We start from the raw sequence: 22,572 nt of genomic DNA, 5'->3' as shown, positions 1-22,572 counted from the left end.
AGAACAGACCCAGGGTCAGATATTCTGGGTATTGGTAAGGGCAACCTGGGTTCAAGTGGCGTTTCTGCCACAGAACGGCCTCAAAAAGATCTCCGGAACAACCCAGATCCTTTAACAACTGCTTTTCTTTCCACCTACCATTCAAGTCCTCAGATCTTCTTAGTCCTACCCTACAGGACCCCTCCCTGATTGTGGAAGCCCAGACAGTCCCATAGAGTACAAGAGAGCGGTGCCACATCTCTAGGGGGTGCTAGCTTCATCCCACAGGGAGACAGGAAGGATGCGGCGCATCTGTAGCTGGGCCCTGGGGTCCAGAAACCTTCACCAGCTACCAGCGAGGTCGGGGCATAACCTGCCCAGAGGCACCAGGCTCTGGCCCTGGGCACACCTGCAGCTTCAAGGAGCAGCAGGAAAGATTCAGGTCAGACCCCAGAAGGCATCCCGTGTTATGCAGAGGGAAAAGGGTCACTAGCCGGGCACGGGTGTGGGCCAGCTGCCAAGCTGGGCTCGGGGACCCCCCAGGTCCCGGCAGCCCCCTCCCTGCCGCCTGCGGATCTGCCTCTCTCCCTCCCCCACAGGCGCTCAGCAGATCAATGCTGCCTTTGCTGACAGCTGAGAATCGAGCTCGCCTTCCCGCCCCCTGCCCCGCCCCTCCCGCTCCGCTCGGTCCCCCGAGATCCTCCCGGAGGAACGAGAAGAGTTTGCTGCGGAAGCCTTCACCCTGGGGCAGGGCCGGAGGAGGGAGCGGCTGGTGGGGCCCAGGCTTCCGTCAGGGGAAGAGGGAAGGAGGATCGGGAAACCCAAATTACCACTCCGCGCAGGGCCCAGAGGGCTAAAGGGAACGAAAGGGCTGCCCCCTACTGCTAGAGGAGGTCAGGCACCAAGAACTTTCCAGCTGGAGAGGGAGTTCGTGGGAAAAGAGCCTCCCGTTTGAGGGTGGGATTCTGTGGGCCTCTGGGGAGAAAGTTGTCCGGCCCGCAGCGCTAGTTCAGAGCTCACCTCCCATCACCCACGTGCCTTGACCTGGGAGGGAGGCCAGGTAGCGGTTCAGGCTGGGTTGGCTGGGAGCAGGCCTCTCCATCAGAGGAGACTCTTCGCAGGGCAGGGTGGCCAGCCAGGAGGCTCTTTCCCCAACACGAAGAAGGGAAGCTCAGACGTGGAGGTGGGGCTGGGGGTGGGAGGAAGAACGGACACACCCGGGGTCCACTGTGCAACACACTGTGACCCAGCTCGGCAGCGCTGGGACAGCAGGCCTTTCAGGTAGGAGCTGCTCGCCGAGCCACACGCGGCACCGGCACATTCTACACACGCCGCCCAGCGGACTAAGGGCACGACCCGACGGGGCACACCTCATCGCTTCCACCGCCACCACCCAGCGGGGCCTGGACCGTGCACACTCCTCTTCACACCCCTCCCCATCGTGCCCACGCCCCACACCTGCACGCACTCCATCCCATCACCGCGCGCACCCGCAGCCGCCCGCTCTGCACACACGGAGCACGCACTTCTGCATCCACTCGCACCCGAACTCCACGGGACGCCGAGCCCCGTCCACGGCCGCGGCCGCAACTCCACACTCCACGCCCCACTTTCCGCAGCCACACACCGGGCGTCCCACCCCAGCCCGGCCTTCGGGGCCCGGCAGCCCCTCGCGGCGGTGCACGCCACTTGCACGCGGCCACAGCCCCCCGGGGGCCGCCGCCACGCGGTCGGGTCCCGGCACCGACTCGGCGGCCCGCGCGGCCGGCGCGCCCGGCCCCGCCGCTCGCTCCGCGCGCCCCCCTCCGCCTCGCCGCGCCCGCCCGCTCGCTCCCTCCCGATTTGGGAAGGCGGCCGCGGGGCGGGCGGGGGTGGCGGGGGAGGGGCGGGGCGGGGGAGGATGACATGTGAGCGGCGCGCCTGAGGCAGGTGGAAAGGCGAGCGGCATGGAGCGCGTAATAAGAGAGTTGGAGTCGGAAAGAGCCGCCCCAGTCGCCGGGGAAGCGGGCGGTCAGTGCGGGCTCCGGCGGCCCCCAGGCTCCGCGCGCCCGCCCCCGGCCCCCGCGCCTCCCCGGCCCGGCCCCTAGCCCCCGCCGCCCCGCGCCGGCCCCGGGCTGCCCCGCCGGGCCCGGGTCCGAGCCATGCGCCGCTGAGCGCCCCGCGCGAGCCCGCCCCGGACCTTAGCCGGGCCCCGGCCCCCCCTCTGCCCGGCGCCGCCCATGGCCGAGGCCCCCCCGCGCCGCCTCGGCCTGGCCCCCCCGCCCGGGGACGCCCCCCGAGCCGAGCTGGTGGCGCTCACCGCGGTGCAGAGCGAGCGGGGCGAGGCGGGCGGGGGCGGCTCCCCGCGCCGCCTCGGCCTTCTGGGCAGCCCCCTGCCGCCGGGCGCGCCCCTCCCTGGGCCGGGCTCGGGCTCGGGCTCCGCCTGCGGCCAGCGCTCCTCGGCCGCGCACAAGCGCTACCGCCGCCTGCAGAACTGGGTCTACAACGTGCTGGAACGACCCCGCGGCTGGGCCTTCGTCTACCACGTCTTCATGTGAGTTTGCGACCCTGCGCCCCTTGCCGCGCCCCCGTGTGTCGACCCCCGCGCGGCCCCTGCCCGAGCCCGGGGCTCCCCGGGGATGGTCGGCAGCCATGACTCCGCCCCCCGCAACCCCCCCCCCCCCCCCGCCAAGTTCCCGCGACAGACCCTCCTCTCTACCCCCAAGCCTGAGCCCGATTTCTGATCCCCCGGTCTGACCTTAACCCTGATCCCCAGGTCTTGATCCCCGCTTGACCTCGCTTCTGACCTCCCCACCGCAACTCTTTATTTTCATCCTGATCTCCAAACCCTGCTCCTCTGTCCCAGGTACTCCCCACATCCAGCTTCTGGTCCCCCATCCTCTCTGCATTCTGGAGCCACTACAGCGGGGTCCCGTTTCCTCTTCCCTGCCTGTCTCCTTGTGCCCCAGACACAAAAGGAACCATTGGCCCCCACACACTTTCTGTCACCATCTCCCCAACTTTGTTGGCAGAGTGGGCTTCCCCCCCGGCTCCCCTTGGAGATGACCCTGTCCAGCAATGGCCTCCACCCCATTCTGGGGCTGGCCCCCCATTGTAGGTGTTTGGGGGTCCCCGTGAACCACCTGAGCCCTGACACTCGTGTGTGCTGTATGTCTGTCTTCACCCAGCCTCCCCTCCACCGTCAACTCCCCAGTGGCAGCAGCGGGCGGCCCTGCTAGCTTGCCCAGCTCGCTGGCTGCTGCACCAGGCCTGGCGCTGGGCACCCTGGGGAAAAAGAAAGAGGAGAGGGGTAGGTTTGGAAACACTGACGCTGCGGGCCCCCTCCTCCCCCTTGCCAGGCTCCTACAACTTTCAAAAACACTGACCCCTCTTGGATGTAAAGAGTGAATTTTGGCAGCTTAGAGCTCAGTCTTGGGGGACGGCCTGGCCCAGCCGGGAACATGAGAGGCCCCGCGGATATCAGTTGAAGGGCCGGGCCTGGCGCTGGGACGCCCGGAGGTGCCCGAGAAAGACCTCCGGTCCCTGGAAAATGTACCGATATTAATTCCTTATTGCTGCTCTCAGAGAGGGCTCTCTGGTCTTGGGGTCTCCTGGGTGGTCCCCTTGCCTACCCACCTGACTGTCAGATGGTCTTTCTGCCTTGTCTGGCTGGCCCTGTGCCGGAATTTCCACCTGTGTGTGGTTGGCCCGTCTATTCATCTCTCCCCCTAACTGTCCAGCCGTCCCTCTGCTTGCCTGTTTCCTTCCCTCTGTGTGCCTGCCTGTCCATCTGTCCATCTGCCTGTCCACCTGCCTCACTCTTCTACTTGTCTTTTTCTTCCTGTCTTTTGGTCTGTCTTCCTGCCTGCCTCTGCCCCATCCTAACTGGGCCCACAGAATTTCAGAGGTGCAGGGGAGGAAAATGCTAGCAAAAGAGCCCCCCCAGCCACAGGGAAGGTGGAGGAAAAGAACTCTCTCAGCCAGTATGCTTGGGGGCAGGGGTGGGGATGGGGGTGGGGGTGTAGCCTTGACTTTGTGCAGAGACCCCCGCTGGGCTAGGCCCCGGAGCAGAGTGGAGTTTGTCAGGACATGAGGTCAGGTTTAGGGTCATGGCCAGCTGTTAGGAGTAGTTCAACCCCTCCCCCCCCCCCCCCCCCCGTGCCCATTGGGAGGGTCCAAGCTGAATATTTTTGAGGCAGAGAGGACTGCTGGAGTGATGACAGTACAAGGGACAGTGGAGTCAGGTGAGAGGAGCAAGGGGACTGCTAATTAAGGGTGGTTGTACTGCTTGCATTGCAGCCTGGGGTGCCCAAGGAGGCTGAGACACAGAGAGTGCTGTGCCTTCCATGGGCTCCTCTCGGGAGATGACTTGTCCAAGGCATGGCTGGGCCTGGGGAAGCCAGTTGACCTCTGGGGTGGGGGTCTTTAGTCCCGAGGCCTGGCCTCTCAGTCTCCATGGGGGTCACTGGAGGTGAAGGACCAGCCTCATGTCACCTGGCTAGCCACTGTCTTCGCCTCCTCTGGAAGGGCCTCTCCTTCCTCTCCAGGAGCTAAATCCGCTGGCACCTTTGGCCCACATCCTGCCCTTTCCGGATGCCAGGAATGCCCTGGCCAGGGGCACGCTTGTTCTGACCACTTGTGCCCGGGAGCCCAGGGATGAGGCATCTCAGGAGCTCTGAGGAAGGAAATGCAGTGTGAAAACATCCAGACATTTAGGAGTTCTCAGGGAACTGGTCATCTAACTTAGAGATCAAAGGAAATGAGGGGTTGGGAGCCCCACCTCTTGTGTGCTGTGTGATCTTGGGTTGATGGCTGGGCCTCTCTGAGCTTTTAGATGTCTCGGCCATCAAAGTGGTTAGAAACCCCAACCTTGTGGACCTCCCTCTTGGATAAGGTAATAGGTGGGAAAGAGCTTGGTGAGCTGGAAGGGTCTGAGTGTAAAAGATGGATGTTATTATTGGGGCTGGTGGAGGGGGCCCACACAGGAGGCCTCTCCCATTCTCGAGGCGCTCCAGGTGTGGGGTTTCTCAGTCACTCACTGTAGGGTCTTGGCTGTTCTTGCCAGGAAGTGCTTCCTGCTGTTGGACTTCTAGCTCTCCCGCTGCACTGTTGGTCAAATCCTTTCCTCACTCCACAATGGCGCTCAGAGGCAGCTCAAGCGTAGGGATTCCAATGTGCACAGTTAGCAAGCACCCCCTTCCCAGAGGCTCAGGCCCAAGTAGGAGGGCCCTGGCAGAAAAGCCTGGAAGAGGAGGGCTCAGAAGGAGGGAATTGGGGTGAGCTGGGTCTGTTCACCCCAGGCGACACCGCCCTCACACCTGCCAGCGAGGTCCTCCTGGGCCCCGCACCTTTTCTGGCACCGAGGTGTGGGAGATTACCCAGAAGACAAGCCCCGATTTTTCCTCTCCTGCCAGTGCAGCTGTGGCCTCTGGGAAGTGGGAACCGCTAACTCCGGTCTTCTCCTTACTGAGGTCCAGCATGAGGGACTGTGGGCCCATCTCTGAGCTCTCTCACCTCTCTTTAGGCTCCCAGTCCTCTCAGCCAGTCCCTCCTCTGCATCCCCAGCCTTTGACTTAAGCCCTCAACCCTTTATAGACCCTGCTCTCTGAATTTTGAGAAATACCACATCACTGCCCATCCTGCTTCTTGAGCCTTCGGGAAGGATGCTCACCTCCTTGCTGCATTCTCTCAAAGGCCACCCCAGCCTCCCTTTTGAAGCCAGAGCGCTGGAAGGGGCTGATACAGGGCAAGGCCCCATCACTTCCCATCTTCCCCGCGCCACTGTGAGACTGGCTGCTTCCAGCCCCCAGCTGCCCAGCACTTTCTCTATGTGAAGGTTTACACTCTGTAAACATCCTCCTCAGCCTTGTCCCTGGGGTCAGAAGCTGTGGGAATGGGGAGGGGAGGAGGTGGCCGCCGCTCCTGGGGCCCTAGACTCCTAATCCGGGAGTCCTCCAAGCTCCCACCCTGACCATCTGAGAAAGATCACTGCCTGGGTTGGAAATAAGTCCAGCAGAGGGGGCCCAGAGCCCTCAGGCATCCCCACTAGGTGGGTCCTCACATTTTGACAGCCCATTTTGCTTATGAGAAAACTAAGGCTCCCGAGTCAAACAGTGAATGAGAAGCAAATGCAGAACCAGACGCAAAGACTCCTGACTTCCTGTCCAGGACCGCCCCCTGCTCCCTGCAGCCGCCTGGGTTGGCCCTTGGAATTTGAACTGAAGTTTCTCATCACGCATGGAGCATCGGTTATGTGGCCAGGCACCGTGCTAAGTTCTCTCCGTAGACCACGTCCTTGAGGAGGGTACTGTTCTCCTCCTCCTCTGACAGATGGGGAGACTGAGGCTCAAGAGAGGTCACTGAGGAGCCTGCTCAGAGCTAGGTCGGACTCAGAGCTGTCTTTCTCCTGCGACTCGGCTTCGGCAAGCAGCCCAGCCCCAGGCCCAGCCCCAGGCACGGTAGTCCTGTGTCAGTGGTTTCTCTGGCCCCAGCACCCAGCACACAGGCAGCAGGGGGTGGGCAGTGACAAGGGTTTGTGGGATTGGGTGGAAACTGCCCAGCCTCACCCAAGGCAGTCATACTTCTGCTGTTCACGGCTTTGCACACATGTCCCCGCGGCACGCTCAGCGGCCTGCCTCATGCACACGCTCACTACAACTTGGACACCCACGGCCGTGGATGTCACACACGCACCTACAGCAGGCATCCAGTGAAAGGAAACCTAATGCACAGCTGTGTCCACTCTGCACTCGCTTCGCAGACACACACCTGGGCCTGCGGCCCCAGCCCAGACCCGTAGGACAGAGTGGAGTTGACCCCACTCCCGAGTTTTCTGCCCCCCGCCTGTCCATACCTGCGGGGCTGCCCTTACAGGTCTGTGTGTATTTGTGCGTTTGTCTGGGAGGGCGGCCTCAGGCCCGCGTGGGAGCAGCGTGGGTGGCCTCCTAGAATTTTGCTGGCCTTTGCTTCCCCCGAAGGGCCCTCTGAGGCCCTTCTGCCCAGGCCTGCAGTGTGCTGCTGGGTACACCAAGGCACGGAAAGGGGCAGATCCGTGGTATGACTGTGCCAGGAGCCCAGGCCTTCTGCCTCCCAGGTCAGGACTTGAGATGACAGTGTTCCTCACCCCACCCCCCGGGCTGATGTTCCAAGAACTTGGCCTGATGCTGGGGACAGCCTTGGAGCGTGACCCCAATTTTTTTGTGCCGCTGTTTTTAAGTTCTTAATTCTTTTGTCTGGTCTTTGTGAGGAGGGGGCGAATGGAGAGACCATCCTGCCAGCTTTCTATCCCTTCTATTCCCCACCCTCCCCCTTAGGTCCCTTTGCACCCTCCTGCCCGAACTCTCCTTTGGGGGTCACCGGAGCAGGTTAGATTCCTCACTGCTACCCCACCCCAACCCCGTAGTACATTCGTTCCTGCCGTTGAGGAAGCCATGCTGAATGACTAACTTCAGTCCGTATTGCCGTGGAAGCCTAGATTCTTGAATGTTGGAGCCAGGAGTGTTTCAAGAGGTGATTATTCTTGGGCTGATGGCAGCACTTTGAGTGGGTGATTAATTGAAGTTTCTCTGAGCCAGTCAAGGGAGCTCGACCCGCCTGGGGAGCAGGAGAGAGGAAAGCTCTGCAGAGTCTGTGGCCAAGGCCTTGCCCCTGCTCCAAAGGAGGCCACGCAGGGAGCTTCCCTGACTCGGAGCGGCTCATCACCCTTCCTCCCCGCACCACACGCACGGGGGCCGTTGCGCAGGACTGACCCTCCTATGGGCCAAGGGGCCCAGCGGGGAACTCTGGGGGCAGCCCCTCTCTAATACCCCCAGTGTGGGAGTCATGGGGCTGGGGTGGAGAAGGGGGCGATGTGTCCTGTCTCCAGTGGCTGCCCCACCGAGGGTTAAGAGCATGGGATCTGAGCCAGACACATTTGGGTGCACTTCTGGTTCTACCCTTAGCGGTTATGTGCCCTTGGGCAAGTTACTTCACCTCTCTGAGCTTCAATTTTTATCATCTGAAAGCTGGGAATGACCATACCAGCCTCTGGGATAGTCAAGGCCAAGTGGGTTAAAGCACCTGCTCTGTGCCCTGCATGGGCCGCAGCCACGGGCATGGGCACCGGCTTATTGTGTTGTTGTCATTTTCACTGTTCTTCCTGGGGAGGGTCCGACCGGGTACTGGCCCAGTAGGGGGCAGAGTGTGAGCTCTCCGCGGGGGTCCTGAGGGCCCCAGCCTGAGCCCCTTCCTGTGGTCCCTCATGTAACCGCGTTCACCTCTGAGCAAAGTGAGGCCGGTGAGAGGGTGCCACCCACCTATATGCTACCTTGTACCAGGTCACGTAACTAGTGAAGGGTGGTGCCAGGACTCCAACTTGGATCCTTAGGATGCTCTCCACCAGGCCTGGGGGGGAGGGGGCACAGGGAGACAGACCTAGGACTGGCACCCAGGGAGAAGGCTGCTGAGACTGTCTGGCCACTGGCCTTTCCTGCTTCCTCTCCCAGGGACTGGCGGAGAGGTCTGGGGGGTAAGTGTGAGCATGTCTGTGTGGTGCGGGGGGAGGAGCGTGTATGCGACAGGGTCACCGTCTGGCCAGGCAGGCTGAGGTGTGGGCCACGTTAGCAAACCCTGCAGCGAGCCTGGCCCCAGGGAGATGGAAGAACAGCCATGGTGCTCAGGGGGACAGTGGGGGGGGCTGCTGGGAGAGGAGGGCGATACCCCACTCTCTCCTGAGTGTATCATCCTGGGGAATGGGGACAGGGAATCCCAAAGGTGATTCAGAGATCTCAACACCTGCTGGGAAGGTACCCACCCCCACGCCACCCCAATCCCCAAGCCTCACTCTCCTCCCCTGTAAAATGGGGCTGAACTGGAAAGTGGACCATTCAGGGCTATCAGGCGCAGAGTGATTCTGGAGGGCCGGAAGAGCCACCGTATAGACTCTGAGTGTTGCCAGGCGAGGACCTGGGCAGTCTCCAGCACCTTCTCCCTGGGCCCCTCAGAGGACTGGGAGCACCAAGAAGGGCACCCAGGAGGCTGGAGCACCCAGCTGGGGCTCTAAGGGGGTGGGGAGAGGGTGCTGGTCAGACCTCTGGGGCCCCCATGAAGTGCCCCTAGGACTCCAGGCTTTCTGGGCAACTCTCTCCCTAGGGCAGGATCTTCGTGCCCTGGGGGTTGGCACCTGATGGGGGGTGAGGAGGGAATGGGAGGGGCAGCCCCAGGCAGCAGACTAATTGGGCTGGGAATCTGTGGGCAGCGCCTGAGGGAGGGAGGCAAAGAGAGCTGGAGCTCAGCAGTTCCTTCCCTCTTTCTTACTTCTTGGAGATTTGGGGAAGAGTGGGTGGAGTGGGGTCTCTGGCCTAGGGGCCCTCCCCAGTCCCTGCAGGGAAATCGGGGGGGTACTTTCTCCTGACTCCTCAGACATCTAGGCCAGGCAGGTGGGAGAGGGAGGAAAGCTTGCTGGAGATCAGTGGAGCAGGGTTCCCACTGAAGCATAAGGGATGCAGGTCAGACAGCAGGAAGGACTGCCCAACAACCAGGAGGCAGAGCGAATTCCCTGGGGTGCTCTTTCTAAAGCTTGGGGACCCATGTCTAGCGTGGCTGGACAAGATCTACTCTGCTAATTATCCTCGGCAAGCAAGCGGTACCCCTCCCTAACAGTGTGAAAATGGAAAACAGAGACTGCTCCCTGGAGCCCAGCTCTGGGGGCTGGGGGCAGAGGGGTCCAATCCGGTATCTTTTGGCTTTGGTGGGAGGGGGAGGTGGTCACAAGCTACCTCTCTGCCACCCTTCCTTCCCTGCCACTCCTCCCTGGGAGCCTCAGGCCCGTCCAGGTCACCGTCTTTGGGTGTATTTTTTGCTGGGCTAGGCTGTCCCCTGGGAGGGGAGGGGGCAGGGAGCAAAGGAGGGGAGAAGGAACAGCTTTGTCAGCACAATCCCGGGCGCCTCTGCTCCTGCCCTCCTTGGCCTGGCTGCCACCCTCTTCCGGAGAGATCGGTCCCTGGGCCCAATGGGGACCCAGACCCCTGCGGGATGTCCTTCCCTGGGGCACAAATAGGCCTTTCTCCCCTCACCGCTTCTCGTTTTGTCCTGCGGCTAGCTTCTTGTCACACATGGGGAAACTGAGGCCAGGAGGAGAGACCCGATTGCCCGAGGCCTCCTCAGTGGATGGGTATTGTACTGTAATCTTCCAGGACCGAGGAATGCCTCCCTCTGCATTCCACCCCTGATTTCACTCACTCGTCTAATTTCCCGACTTCTGGGGATCGCTGGAACTCTGGTGGGAGAGACAGAGGAGGGACGGAAGTGTGACCCGGGCTGGGCTGGCAGAGGGAGGGAGGTACAGCCTGGGGATGCAGTGAAGGCCGCCCAAGCTTGTCGGCCCTCTCCCCTCTGCCCTTCATTCCTCTTTCTGTAAAAAATAAATTAGCCCTATTTTACAGACGGGGGAATGAAGGCCTAAAGGCAACATAGCTGCTAAGTAGTGGAGGGAGGATTCACACCCACAACGTGGTTCCCTGGGACGCTGCCACGTCGCCCCTGAAGGTCGAAGCCTGTTGGGCCTTCCCTTGCGGAGCCCGCCCTTCCCTTGACTCTCGGGCTCTTCTCCTTCTGCCTGTAGAATGTTGGGGTTCCTCGGGGCTCTGCCCTGTGTCCTCCTCCCTGTACAGAGTTTTTGTGGCGGGGGGAGGGGGGGCGGGCTCATGCCCTCCTGTGTCACTGGGAGTCACCTCTGTGATGACAGCCTGCCCCTCCGCAGTTCCAGCCCTGAGCTTCCTGTGGACGCCTTGCCTTCTCTTCTGGTGGGCACCTCAAACTCAGCCTCTCCCTCCAGCCTACCCTTCCCCAGTCTCCCCTGACGGTGACGCTCGTACCCTCGCTGCCCAAGGCAGGAACCCCTTCCTCAAGCATCCTTAGTGACCCACGTAAGAAGCAACTTGTGTCTCCAGCACGTGCTGTTTAATGTTCTCTCTGCTTTCCCCTCGCCCTGAAACTCCCTCCCCTTGCCCATCCGTGCTGTTTAATGCTCTCTCTGCTTTCCCCTCGCCCTGAAACTCCCTCCCCTCGCCCATCCGTCATCTCAAGAACTCCTGTTAGCCTCTCAGCTTGAGGACCACCTCTTCTTGGAGTCACTCCCCGCACACCCCCACCCCAGGCTCAACAGGGGGCCCTTCCCCAGAGCTCCGCTCCGCTGGCTTCGCTCAACCAGCCCTGCGTGTTCTTCTGGACGCTTCTGCACCAGGATTGTGAGGTCTGGCCGGTGGGGGTTGAGCACGGGCCTCGGCGTGTGGTTGGTAATTTGTAAATGTTTGCTGAGCCAAGGGAATAAAGGTGGCATTGAGGCGGTTGGAAGGATGAGAACGGTTTTGCCAACTAGAGAGAGGTTGGAATAAGGACCCCAGGTCCTCTGTGCGCAGGCACGGAACTGGAAGCTTTAGCGATTTTTATCCTGAGTGCATTCCACGTGGAGGCAACAGCGAGAGCAAAGGCTCTGGGGTGGAATGCTCTTCCTCTACCCTTTCTGCCCCAGGATCTGCAGAGTCTGTTGTTGTGTCCGCGGCCCTGAGGGTGGAGCCTGGATCATCAGGCTATGGAGGTAGACTTTGCCCTGTGGGCAGTGGGGGATAGCCAGAGGCAGTGGCAGGACCGGGAGGTGCCACTGGCTGGAAGCCTGATTTCTTCCCAGGAGCTAGTGCTTTGCAAACACCATTGTTCCCATTTTGCAGATAGGAAACTAAGGCTCAGAGAGGAGAAATAACTTGCCCCAGATCACACAGCTTGTCCACGGGGGAGCCAGGATTCGAACCCACGTCCGTGTGGCCCCCGGCCCAAGCTCCGGATGTCGCTCAGATACGTCAGCAGACCCATGCGGTTCTCAGTGGCCTAAGGCAAAATTGAAGGAAATAAGGACAATGTGATGACTTTTTCATAAAGCTAAATTTATTCCACTTAAAGGAGTTTTAGTCTGAGATTATGTCCTTTCTTTTATGAAATGATGGGGCTGGGAATTTTTTTCAAATGTCCCTACTTGGCAAAATAAAAAGTTGACAACCAGTCCCCAAGTGTTTTTGGGAAATTTTACCCGTGCGTGAAATCCTTGAGTCTGGGCGACACCCAGCCTCCTCCCTCCTGAGCTTGAAGGCCGGAAGAGTCTGGGTGGGATGGAGGGATTAGGGGGATGGTCAGTCTCCACTACCCATTCCTTCTGGGCCTGTGCACCCAGAGTGCAGTGAGGACCAGCTCGGGCTCTAGCCAAGATTGGGCTGGGGGTGGGTGGGGACAGGGTCAACCACAGTCAGGGTTCACCTGTCAGTTAAGGGAGCACTGGGGAGGGGCGCCTGAGTGGCTCAGTCTGTTAAGCTTCCGACTCTTGATTTCAGCTCAGGTCGTGATCTCACAGTTGTGAGATCGAGCCGCGACTCAGACTCTGAGCTGACAGCACAGAGCCTGCTTGGAATTCTCTCTCTCCCCCTCTCTCTGCCTCTCCCCCTGCTCGTGCTCACTCTCTCTCTCAAAATAAATACATAAGGGGCGCCTGGGTGGCTCAGTCGGTTGAGCTTCCGACTTTGGCTCAGGTCACGATCTCACGGTCCGTGAGTTCGAGCCCCGCGTCAGCCTCGGTGCTGATAGTGTGGAGCCTGCTTGGGATTCTGTCTCTCTCTCTCTCTGCCCCTCCCCTGCTAGCTCGGGCGCAAGTGTTCTCTCTCTCTCTCTCTCTCTCTCTCTCTCTCTCTCTCTCACTTGATCTTAGCCAAAAGGCTGAGAAGCGATGTCCGTCTCTCTCAAAATAAATACAAACTTTAAAAAAGAAAAGAAAGAAAAAAAAAAGATATCTCAGGTATTGTGCCAAATGTTTTCCAAATATCACTTTATTTAATCCTTCCAAGAGCCCTGGGGGTAGGTACTATCATTACCCCACTACACAGAAGAGGACACTGAAGCGTAAAGGTTAAGCATGTGCCTTTGTCACACAGCCAGTAAATGCTGCACACCCGGGAGGGCGGGAGTTTAAGCCTGAGCGTGCAAGGACTCTGGGGTGAGCAGGTCTTCAGGGCCGCAGTCAGTGTGTGTGAGGGGGCGGGGTGGGGGGGTGGCGCGGTGGCGCTCACAGTGTACATGGGGATGTGGGTTGGGATGGGAAGGCCACCTTCCTGCTGGGTGGCCTCCAGCGGTCACCTTCCTCTCTGAGCCTCAACCTCCCTCTCCTACTATGTCTGTCAATAATAAAAGAGATAATAATAGCAAAGGCTTACCCATCATATTATGCCTGACTGGCCCTCATGGTCCTGCAGCCAGTATGAGAACCAGCTGAGCCTCAAAGTTCATGGTCTTGTCCTCCACCCCAGTTCTGCGCTGGGAACTTGCTCTCTCATTTGGGAAGCCTTCACTGGCAATCGCTTGGGGCCCGTCACTGTCCCACGTGCTGGGGACAGAGTAGTGAATCAGACCCTCCCTTGGTCCCCGGGGAGATGTGCCAGAAGCTGATGGTTGTCCGGGGAGTGCAGAGTCCTGTAGGAGCCCAGCACAAAGGGGCCAAACCCAGCCCTAAATTGGGCATGGCTAGGAAGGCCTCCCGGAGGAAGAGGTTTAAGTCAAGCCCTACAACATGAGTAGGAGTAGTAGTTAACCAAGCCAAAAGGAGCATGGAACAGCATTCTGGGCAGAGGGACTAGCATGGGCAAAGCCCAGAGGTGAGGCTGACCATGGCATTTGCAAAGACCTCCAAGAGGTCAGGAGAGTGGGAGCCTGGAGGGAGCAGGAGGTATGCAGAGAAGAGGCTGGGACATGAGCTGAGGGTGTCAGGCTGAGGAGCAGTGACTTCCTGGAGGAGAAGGAAGGAAGTGAAGACAGGAGTACCCTGGGCAGATTGGTATTTTAGAAACGCCTTTGTGGATCTCCAAGGAGGATGGTAAGGGGGGAAATTCTGGCAGGGAGCCACGGGGATGCCATCCACTTGGCCTCTTTTTCCCTCTGCCCTCCCCTCCCCTCGGCCCAGCCCCCTGAGTGGCTCCTCTGGAGCTGCCCACGAACTCTGCCGAGGCCTGACCAGACCTGGCCTGAAGCCCTAGGACTTTGCCTGTAGGGAAAGTTCAGCTGCTTATGCAAAGCCTGGCCTGGGGGAAGGTGTGTGTGGCTGAGCTCAGGGAGCCTTTGGAAGCAGAGGGGATGGGTGCAGGCCCGGAGGCTGTCTGCAAGGATGTCTGGGGATAGGGCTTAGGATCTATGCGGGTCCCTAGAACAGTGGCCTTAGAACAGGCTCGCGAGAACACCCAGGGGTTTGGCCCAGCTAGTGGTGCGGTGTCCTGGAGGACAGAGCTCGGGTGGCCCAGCCTGCCCCACCTCTTTGTCCCCTCCCTTTCTGGCAGCTCAATAGAGTGTGGAAATCACCGGTCTCACCCCATCCCCTCATTCTACTGATGGGGAAACTGAGGCCCAGAACAGGGCATGGGCTGAACTTAGGTCAGTGGCAGAGCTCAGATTGCAGCCCAGCCTAGCTCAAAAGTCTCAGTTGTCCCCAACACCTATAAATAACAGTGAAAAACTTTCTGCAGTGAAAACTTTTCTGCAGAGCTGACCGGGGACCCGGTGCCTTCTGGGTGGTCTTTGGAAGGCCTCTTCACATCCCTGAGCCTCGGCCTCTGGGTCCAAAATGCTACCTTGGGGCGCCTGGATGGCTCAGTCAGTTAAGCATCTGACTCTTGGTGTCAGCTCAGGTCATGATCTCACGGTTTGTGGGATCGAGCCCCAAGTTGGGTTCCACGCTGTCAGCGAGGAGCCTGCTTAGGATTGTCTCTCTCCTTCTCTCTCTGCCATTTCCCTGCTCGTGCACGCTGTCTTTCTCTCTCAAAATAAAGAAATGAACTTTAAAACAAAACAAAAACAAAAATGCTACAAAAACAAAAAGGCTACACCCCCTCTCCACTGGATGGTCCACAAAGCACTTAAAGCCATGCCTGGCCCATTGTGGGGCTTAATTAATGTTTGCTCAGTGGAATCCCACTGAGTTCTCCCAACAACCCTGGAGGAGATATTGTTACACTATTTTACACTGAGGCTCAGACAGGAGAAGTGACTTGCCCAAGGTTATTCAGCTGGAAGTAGCTGATATGGGGCTGGAGCCCAGGTGTCCAGGCACCTAAGACCCCTGATGGACATGGCCCCAGTTTGGAGCCTCTGCTCTCAGTGCGTATCAGTTTAGTGTCCCAAGCAAGACCCAACAGTCAGTTGGGCAGAGTGTGTGTGTGTGTGTGTGTGTGTGTGTGTGTGTGTGTGTATGGTAAGCTGGACTGGCCTGAAGGCTGGAACTCAGCTCACATCAACCCCTGGGCCTCCATGCTTGGACAGACTGCAGCTGCTGTCCCATGGGGAAGGGGACCCACTTGCCCTTCTGCACTGAGGGTTTTTTCTCTTGGCTGGTTAGGGAGAGGAGCTGGCTGTGGTGTGACCAACAGGGCGCCTGCCCGCCCCTCTCACACTGGGGTCTGGCCATCTAATGCTCTGCACATGACAGGCATGGGATGGGCACTGGGCTGGGGAGAGGGATTTGCACTCTCCTAATCCGGGGACTGCAGCCCTCCTCTGTCTTGGCCAGGGCCGTGGGAGAGGTTTGTCTCTGCCCCCCTGCCCAGTGGCCCCAGCTCAGATCCCTGGCACATACCCAGCTCCTCTGCTTGGGGCCTTCCTCTGCCGTACTCATGGTCTTCACCCTCCCACGATTTGAGCAGAGTTGAGACTTATGGGGGCAAATGCTGGGGGCATTTGGGGCTCACGGAGACGCCGTGTTGTGTAGCACTTGGGGCTGAACAGTGGGGCGATATTGAGGGGGTTAGGGCTCACATTGGGCAGAGTTACGGGCAGGACCTGATGGGGTGCAGAGCTGGAGTGTTTGGGGCTAATCCTGGGCCACCCCTTCCTGGAGAAATTTGGCTATAAGTCAGGGAGGCAAATGTATGGGCTATGCACACACCCCCCCCCACCCCCGGGCAGTAAACATAGCCGTAGCCCAGGAGACTGGCCCAAACATCCCGGCCCCCCCTACGGTTATTTATACCAGGACTCCCTCTCCTTCTCAGGCCTGGTCCGGCCTCTCAATCTACTCCTGAGCTAAGCAACCTGAGTTGAGGAGCCAGACCCCTACCAAGGCAGGAGGCTACAGCTGCAGGCTGCTTGAACCCCACCAGGGGCTGGGCACTCATCACCTCCCAACAGCTTGTATTGAAGGCACTGGGTCTTACAGATCATAAATGTGCTCAAGGAAGTCAAGGTCTGGGCAGGAGGCAGGAACCCTGGATTTACTCTAAAGTGCTGTATGACTATGGTCACTGACACCCCATAGCCTCAGCATCTATGCTCAGTAAGAGGGAAGGGGCTAGATTAGTGCTTTGCAGACTGTTTTAAGCAGATCTGGTTCCTTAGATGAAATGTGACACAGGAGGGCAATAGATAAAACATATCAAAGCGGGCACCTGGGTGGCTCAGTCGGTTAAGGATCTGACTTTGGCTCAGGTCATGATCTCCCAGTTCATGAGTTCAAGCCCTGCATCAGGCTTTGTGCTGACAGCTCAGAGCCTGGAGCCTGCTTCGAATTCTGCGTCTCCCTCTCTGCCCTTCCCTTGCTCATGCTCTCTCTCTCCTTCAAAAATAAGAAAAAAACATTAAAAGAAAAAAAAAAAAACCATATCAAAGCATTGCCACCCTGGGTGGATTCAAAGGTAGGGGCTCAGAATCCTACCCACTCAGCCTGTCTGGCTCTGCATACCAGCAACCCAGTGCCTATACACAGCCATGCTTATTCTAGAACACATTCCAGGTAACCCTGAAGTCCCCCGACCCCTAAATCCCTGTGTCTGTGCCAGGGCATGTACAGGCCTCTTTCCTGGTTCATCATCCCAAGGGCCGGAGTGGTGTGAGCTCTCCTAGGACCAACAGCAGCTGTTTGCAGCCAGTGTAGATGGAGCCTGGAAGAGTGGGCTGGGGCGCCCGCAGGAGTGGACCCCAGGCCCCCCTGTTGAGGGATGAGCCCAGTGTGGGAAGAGAAGAGGGCACACTATGGGGTAGCAGCCCCTCCCTGCCAGATTCCAGCATGGAACTATAAAGAGTCCAAGATTTTAAATTCAAACCTGGCCTTCCAGATCGTTATGAAGGTATATGCGTCAGGAAGGGTAAAACATAGTTTATCTAACAGCTGGCTAGCTTGATTTAAACTTTTAAATATTTAGACTAATAGTCTGTGTGTCCCATTTGTACTTCTTCTCCAACCCTGCCAGTGTTCAGGATGGGCTTGTATTTGCCCTCACTCCACCCACCCACATCTGCAGCCATCCCCAAATGCCTGTACCCAGAGTTCTCAGGCTTCCCAGGACAGTGGAAAGCCCTGACTCACTGATGCTCAAGGTCCTGGTGACCTGGTGGTCTTCCTGATTCCTGCCAGATACTGTCTGAGCATCTACTCAGCCAGCAAGGGCCTTGCCCTTGGTGGCTGGATTCTAATCAGGTGGTGGTTGGGGAGGTGGGGGCTGGACAGAGGCAAGAACAGCCTCAGCAGAAGGGAATCCTAGGGTACCTAGAGAGGGCCAGGAATCCAAAGGGGCTGGGGGAAGCACTTCTCCCTGAAGCAGATCAGGGATTCTTGGGGAGGAAGGGGGAACATCCCCAGGAGAGGAGAGAACGCAAAAGTCACCAAGGCAGAAATGTACAGGGGTGGAGTGTGTCTGACACTTGTGTGTTTCCAGCCTCAAGTTCTGGGCTGAGGAGCTTGGATTTTAGGTGGTAAATAGTAAGGAGCCATTGTAGGATTGTGAATGGGGGAGGAGCACTCAGACTGACAGAGGTAATGGACTAGTGGGGGTGGGGATGAATCATGGTAGTCAGTGAAGAGGTGGCTGGAGGGAGGAGGAATGGGGCTCGTCCCTCCATGGACAGGAGTAGGAAGCGGGAGGCTGTGCAGAAAGAGTTGACCTCCATTCTGCCTTCTGGAATCTCTTCTTCTGTCCCCTCTTCCTTCCGTCTCCTTCTCTCCCGTTCTATGGCCCTGTGTCTCCACGCTGGGGAGAGAGGCACCTAACCCCAGACCCACCTCCCTAAGGAAGACCAGTTCACACCAGTGGTGAGTGGGAGGCCACAGCTGTATAAGAAGGCACCTGCTCATCATTCCTTCGCTTATTCACTCAACAGATATTTATTGATGACCCACAATGCACCAGACCCTGTGCTAGGTGTGGGAGAGATAGTAGTGAACAGGATAAAGTCGCTGTGTTCACGGAACTTACATTATGGGGGACTTGGGGGCCAGAAACTGTAGCTTTCCTGGGTGTCCACCCTCTGGCTCGCTTGGTCCATGCCCCTGCATGCCTGGGAGAGGGGACTGTCTCCGTTACCCCTCATTTGTTCCAGCTGCCCTAGTATCAGCATCCGTGTCTCAGGACACTGGCGAGGGAGGTCTAATGCCCAGGGCCCTGGCCACAGGGACTGTTCATCTCCATAAGATGAGTCCAGGCCTGGAGGTCAGGTTCTGGGCTCAGGCCCTAGTTCTTTTCACTCACAAATGACTTGGAGCCCCTTACAAGGACCTTCCTGGCCTCAGTTTCTTTATCTGTTAAGTGTGGCTTTGGGGAAGCCCCGAGGAAATGAGGGGAAGAAAAGACCATCAATTCCAGTATTCCCCACTGGTGGACTGCAGAGGTGAAAGGATGCCAAGGACTCAATATCATCATCATTATCAACACAAGATAATAATGGCTGCTCTCTGTTGTATTCACTGTGGACCAGCCTCAGGCATCTTCTCATTTCACTTGTTCTTCACCACCAGCTCTGAATCTTCCCTCTCCATTTTTCAGATGAGGAAACTGAGTCTCAGCAAGGTGAAATGACTTGCTTGAGGTCACATGCAAACCTAGCTGACTCCTGGAGCCCTTAAGGACGGTGCTGTGAGGGTGCTGCCTGGCACCTGCCCTCCTGGGCACTCAGCCTTGAAAGTAGTAACCCAGCCCTAGTGCCTCCCCCCCACCTCCGCCAGCGCCCTCGAGGGCTGGCACCACCCGGAGCCTGGGCGCTGGGTCCCGCGACGCTAGGCCAGGACAGTACGAGGGACTGGATCAGGCCAGGACCCGACTTAGGGGCCTTGGCACCTCTGTGCCCTGGGGCGCTCAGTGCCCTCACCCGGTACTAGGTGGGCAAGCCCCGGGCAGTAAGGGTGTCGCGCCCCCCTCTCCGCCCCCGTCCTCGGGGACGCGGCGGCACCTTCACACTTTCCGCTTGGCCCGCTGCTCGCCTTTCAGGCCGCCGCGTTTTCAATTGTTAATTTGGAAACGGAAAAAGAAGCCGGCGGGGCGGGGGAGGCCGAAGGGAGGTAACTGGAGCCGCAGCGCCGCCCCCGCCCCCGCCCCTCCTGCGCGTGGTGCCGGGTGTCGGCGAAGCTCCGCCCCTCCCGGGGACGACTCGGAGCCCCGCCCACCACAGTGTCCCGCCCCCACCTTTTGCCCCTCCCCTTGTAATAAGCCCTCCCCGTGCCGAAGAGGCGGGGCGGGCTCTGCGGACCCCGGAGCACGGAACTGCTGCGCGTCGGCAGCAGAGGAAGGGGCCCCCGCAGCGGAAGGGGGTAGAGCACCGTCGGCGGGGAGGAGTCCCCCAGGAGCTCTCCTCCCAGGAGCCCCACCCTCTCCCGAGGAGTCCCGCCCGGAGTCAGCCTCTTCTGTGTCCCTAAGTGAACCCAAGCCTTTCCGCAACCCCTCAGCGCTGGTTCCATCCCCCGACTCCAGACTCAGATCGGGCGTCCCTGGCCCCATTCGATAGACGAAGAAACTGAGTCCCAGAGAGGGACGGCTCACTTGCTCAAGGTCACACACACAAGGCTGAATTCTTGAGCCTGGCAGAGGTCAGGATCTGAGCGGAATTCAAGCCCTGTTCCTCTGGCTCTGATGCTTGTAGGGTTCTGTCTTCCTCCGCTAGAAGAGGGTGAATCGGGACCAGAGATGCAATAAGTCCCTTCCCTGACCTCCCAACACCCTTTCTGTGGTTAATGAGCCATTGAAAGTTTTGCTTTGGTCTACCCTGACTCCTCCTTGCTATTATTATTCAGTTATAGGGGGAGTTTTGGAGGTAGCCTTTCTATGCAAATGAGCACCATGCAAATGAAATGTAAAAGATCCTCTCCTCAGACTCCAGAAGTTGCTCAGGACAGGCAGCTTCTTTCTGGAGCTGCTAGGGCCTCACTTCCCAATTGAGAAGCTGAAATCACCAGTCCCAGATGGATCAGCGAAAAATAGGGCTCTCAGAGACCCTTCCTCAGGAGTAAAGCCAGACTCAGAGACAGTTTCCCCAACTCCTTAGCTAAGTGGTGGCAGAATCAGGATAGAGAGCACACTGACCCAGGTTCCTAGCTCTGTCCATGCCCTTGTGCCTCCCTTTCTGCAGCCCCAACCCTGACAAATAGCTCAGAGCCATCAAGCAGGCTCCTGCCTTTTAGAGGACTCTGAATCAGCCGGAACTAGGGGCTGGGCAGCCTTTCCTGTTAAAAGCAGAGGAAACTGAAAGGATGTCTGCAGATGTGCTTCTGGTTTCCAGCCTAAGACCCTCCTAAACCATCCTTCCACCTTGGCTGCGGAACAGGTCCAGAGAAGTTGTGCTCCTGGCCCAAGGTCATACAGCAAGCCTTTCCCAGCTGTCAGGGCCCACTGGAGTCAGTCTTGCTGGATTCAGTCCAGCTGGGCCTGGATTTGGGGTTCCTATGGGGAGCAAGGCTTTCAGGGCAGCTGTAACCAGCTGCCCCAGGTGTGGCCCATGAGTTTGCATACTGCTTTGCTTGCTGATAGCAAAGGCATTGAAACACCCCTCCCCATCACGCCCCCTAAACCTCCCACTGGGTGGGATGCTCACTGGCTTGGGCCTATAGTACTCCCAGGCTGGGCTCAGCCTTGGGGCCTGTACTCCCCAGGGGGCCCGGCCCTCCCTGAATCTCCTGTTCCACCCTGTCAGCTCTTGGTGCCCTCTCTTCTCTGGGAGTGCTGACAACCAAGTGTTGGGGACTAAGCTCTTTCCCCTGGTTTGGATTCTTCTCTTCCTCTCTCCTCCCCCCTTTGCGAAAGTTCTGCTGATTCAGAGGACAGAAGGCTCCTTAGAGGTGACCCTTACCCCTACTGGGCTCAAGTAGCTGGAGGCCAGGGCAATCCTTGAACCCAGTGCCACCCTGTCACATACAGCAGGAAGGGCAGGGGCAAGGCCTGAGCCTGATGCCTGGATGAGGGAATTTTTGAGATGGGGGTGGGGGAGGGGCAGGTGCCTGGGTCCTGCTACAGGAAGAGGAGAACTCAGAAGGACATTACCTTAGGAATCAAGAAATCTGGGTGCCAGACCCAGCCATGCCGCCGATCTACTGTATGATCCCAGGTAGATCAGGCCCCTCTCTGGGACTCAGTTTCCCCTGTTTAAATGAGAGGATTGATTCACTCTAGGGGATCTTTCAGCGCTAAAAGAGTCAGCATCTGCTCACCTCCTGCCACCTCCATTCCCCTAGCACAAGTCACCGTCATCTTTTGCTTGAATCACACAACCGTCCCCCACCCCATCCCCTCTCTGCACCAATGTCTGTTCTCTACTCAACAGCCTGTGCTGTTGCAAACGCCAGCCAGTCGGATCGTGTTACTCCCTGCTCAGAACTCCCCATCCCACTTGGAGTAAAAGCCAAAATCCTCACAGGAGCCGGTAGATGATCTGCATCCCACCTCCTCTGCCCACCACTCTCCCCCTTCCTCACTCCGCTCTGGGGGCACTCCTTTCGTGATGTTCTGGAATATACCAGGCAACCTCTGGCTCAGGTTTTTGCTCTTGCTTTTTCCCTCTCCTCGGAACCCGATTTGCCCAGATACCTGCGTGGCTCCCTCCCTCATTTCCTTGAGCTCTCTGCTGAAAAGTCACCTTCTCAATGCTATTTCCCCAACCAGCCTCTATAAAATAGTCCCCAACTCCCATACCCTTGCTCCTTCTCCCCTTTCCCCACCTGATTTCTCTCCATCATCATCTCACATTTTCAAACTTTACTTGCTTATTATCCATCTCCCCCAGGAGACTGCACGCCCCATGAAGGCAGGGACGGTGCCTGTCTTTGTCGTCCGGCTCATGGGGAGCCCTCAGTAAATACCAAATCAGCAGTGAATCAGGCAGTGAGTGAGTGCTCCGGGGCCCTGGCCTGCGTGCTTAGGGCCACTCACCCCACCTGCTGCAGGAAGGGTTGAGATGTGCAGCCAGGAGTGGCCAGCAGGGCGGCGCGGGCACCCTGGAGGGTGGGTGGTGCCTGGGGTCCAGCGCCTAGGTTGTGCTCTCTCTCAGGGAGCCCCGTTCTGAGTTGGGCCTGGGGCATTCAAGCGGAAAAGGACAAGACCTCAACTAGCTCCTGGTCTGTGAGAGGAGGCAGTGCCTCAAACAGCCTTTCTCGAGTTGAAGTCATTGCCACGACCGAGATGGGCATAGAGATGGGGGTGGGGGATTAAGGGAGTCTGAGGTGGGCTCCCACCGGACCCAGCCGGGCTGGAGGAGGGGCAGACGTGAGGGAAGGAAGATCGGGAGGGGAAAAGTTGCTTGCTTTTGCAGGGTAGAGCTCTGACAATGGAGCGTCAAGTGCCAGCTTGGGCTCTGCGTGGT

At 58.6% G+C, this 22,572-nt stretch overlaps 1 protein-coding gene across 5 annotated transcripts in view; it reads left to right on the top strand.

The window, feature by feature from the left end:
* Positions 1-1,157: 1,157 nt before the first annotated feature.
* Positions 1,158-22,572, top strand: part of KCNQ4 (potassium voltage-gated channel subfamily Q member 4) — a 54,506-nt gene continuing 33,091 nt past the window's right edge. For 2 of the 5 annotated variants that reach the window (XM_078452034.2, XM_078452031.2), the window contains exon 1: positions 1,165-2,512. In XM_078452034.2, the coding sequence (XP_078308160.1) occupies positions 2,199-2,512 (314 nt within the window). In that variant the 5' untranslated portion in view covers positions 1,165-2,198. Of the gene's footprint in view, positions 2,513-22,572 lie in introns of all 5 variants that reach the window. The other 3 variants (XM_078452033.2, XM_078452032.2, XM_078452035.2) reach the window with 3 other exon arrangements.

Source organism: Panthera onca, chromosome C1 (assembly GCF_046562875.1).
Source record: "Panthera onca isolate mPanOnc1 chromosome C1, mPanOnc1 haplotype 2, whole genome shotgun sequence".
In the NCBI taxonomy this organism is placed as follows: Eukaryota; Metazoa; Chordata; class Mammalia; order Carnivora; family Felidae; genus Panthera; species Panthera onca.
This window is presented reverse-complemented; position numbering and strand designations above follow the sequence as displayed.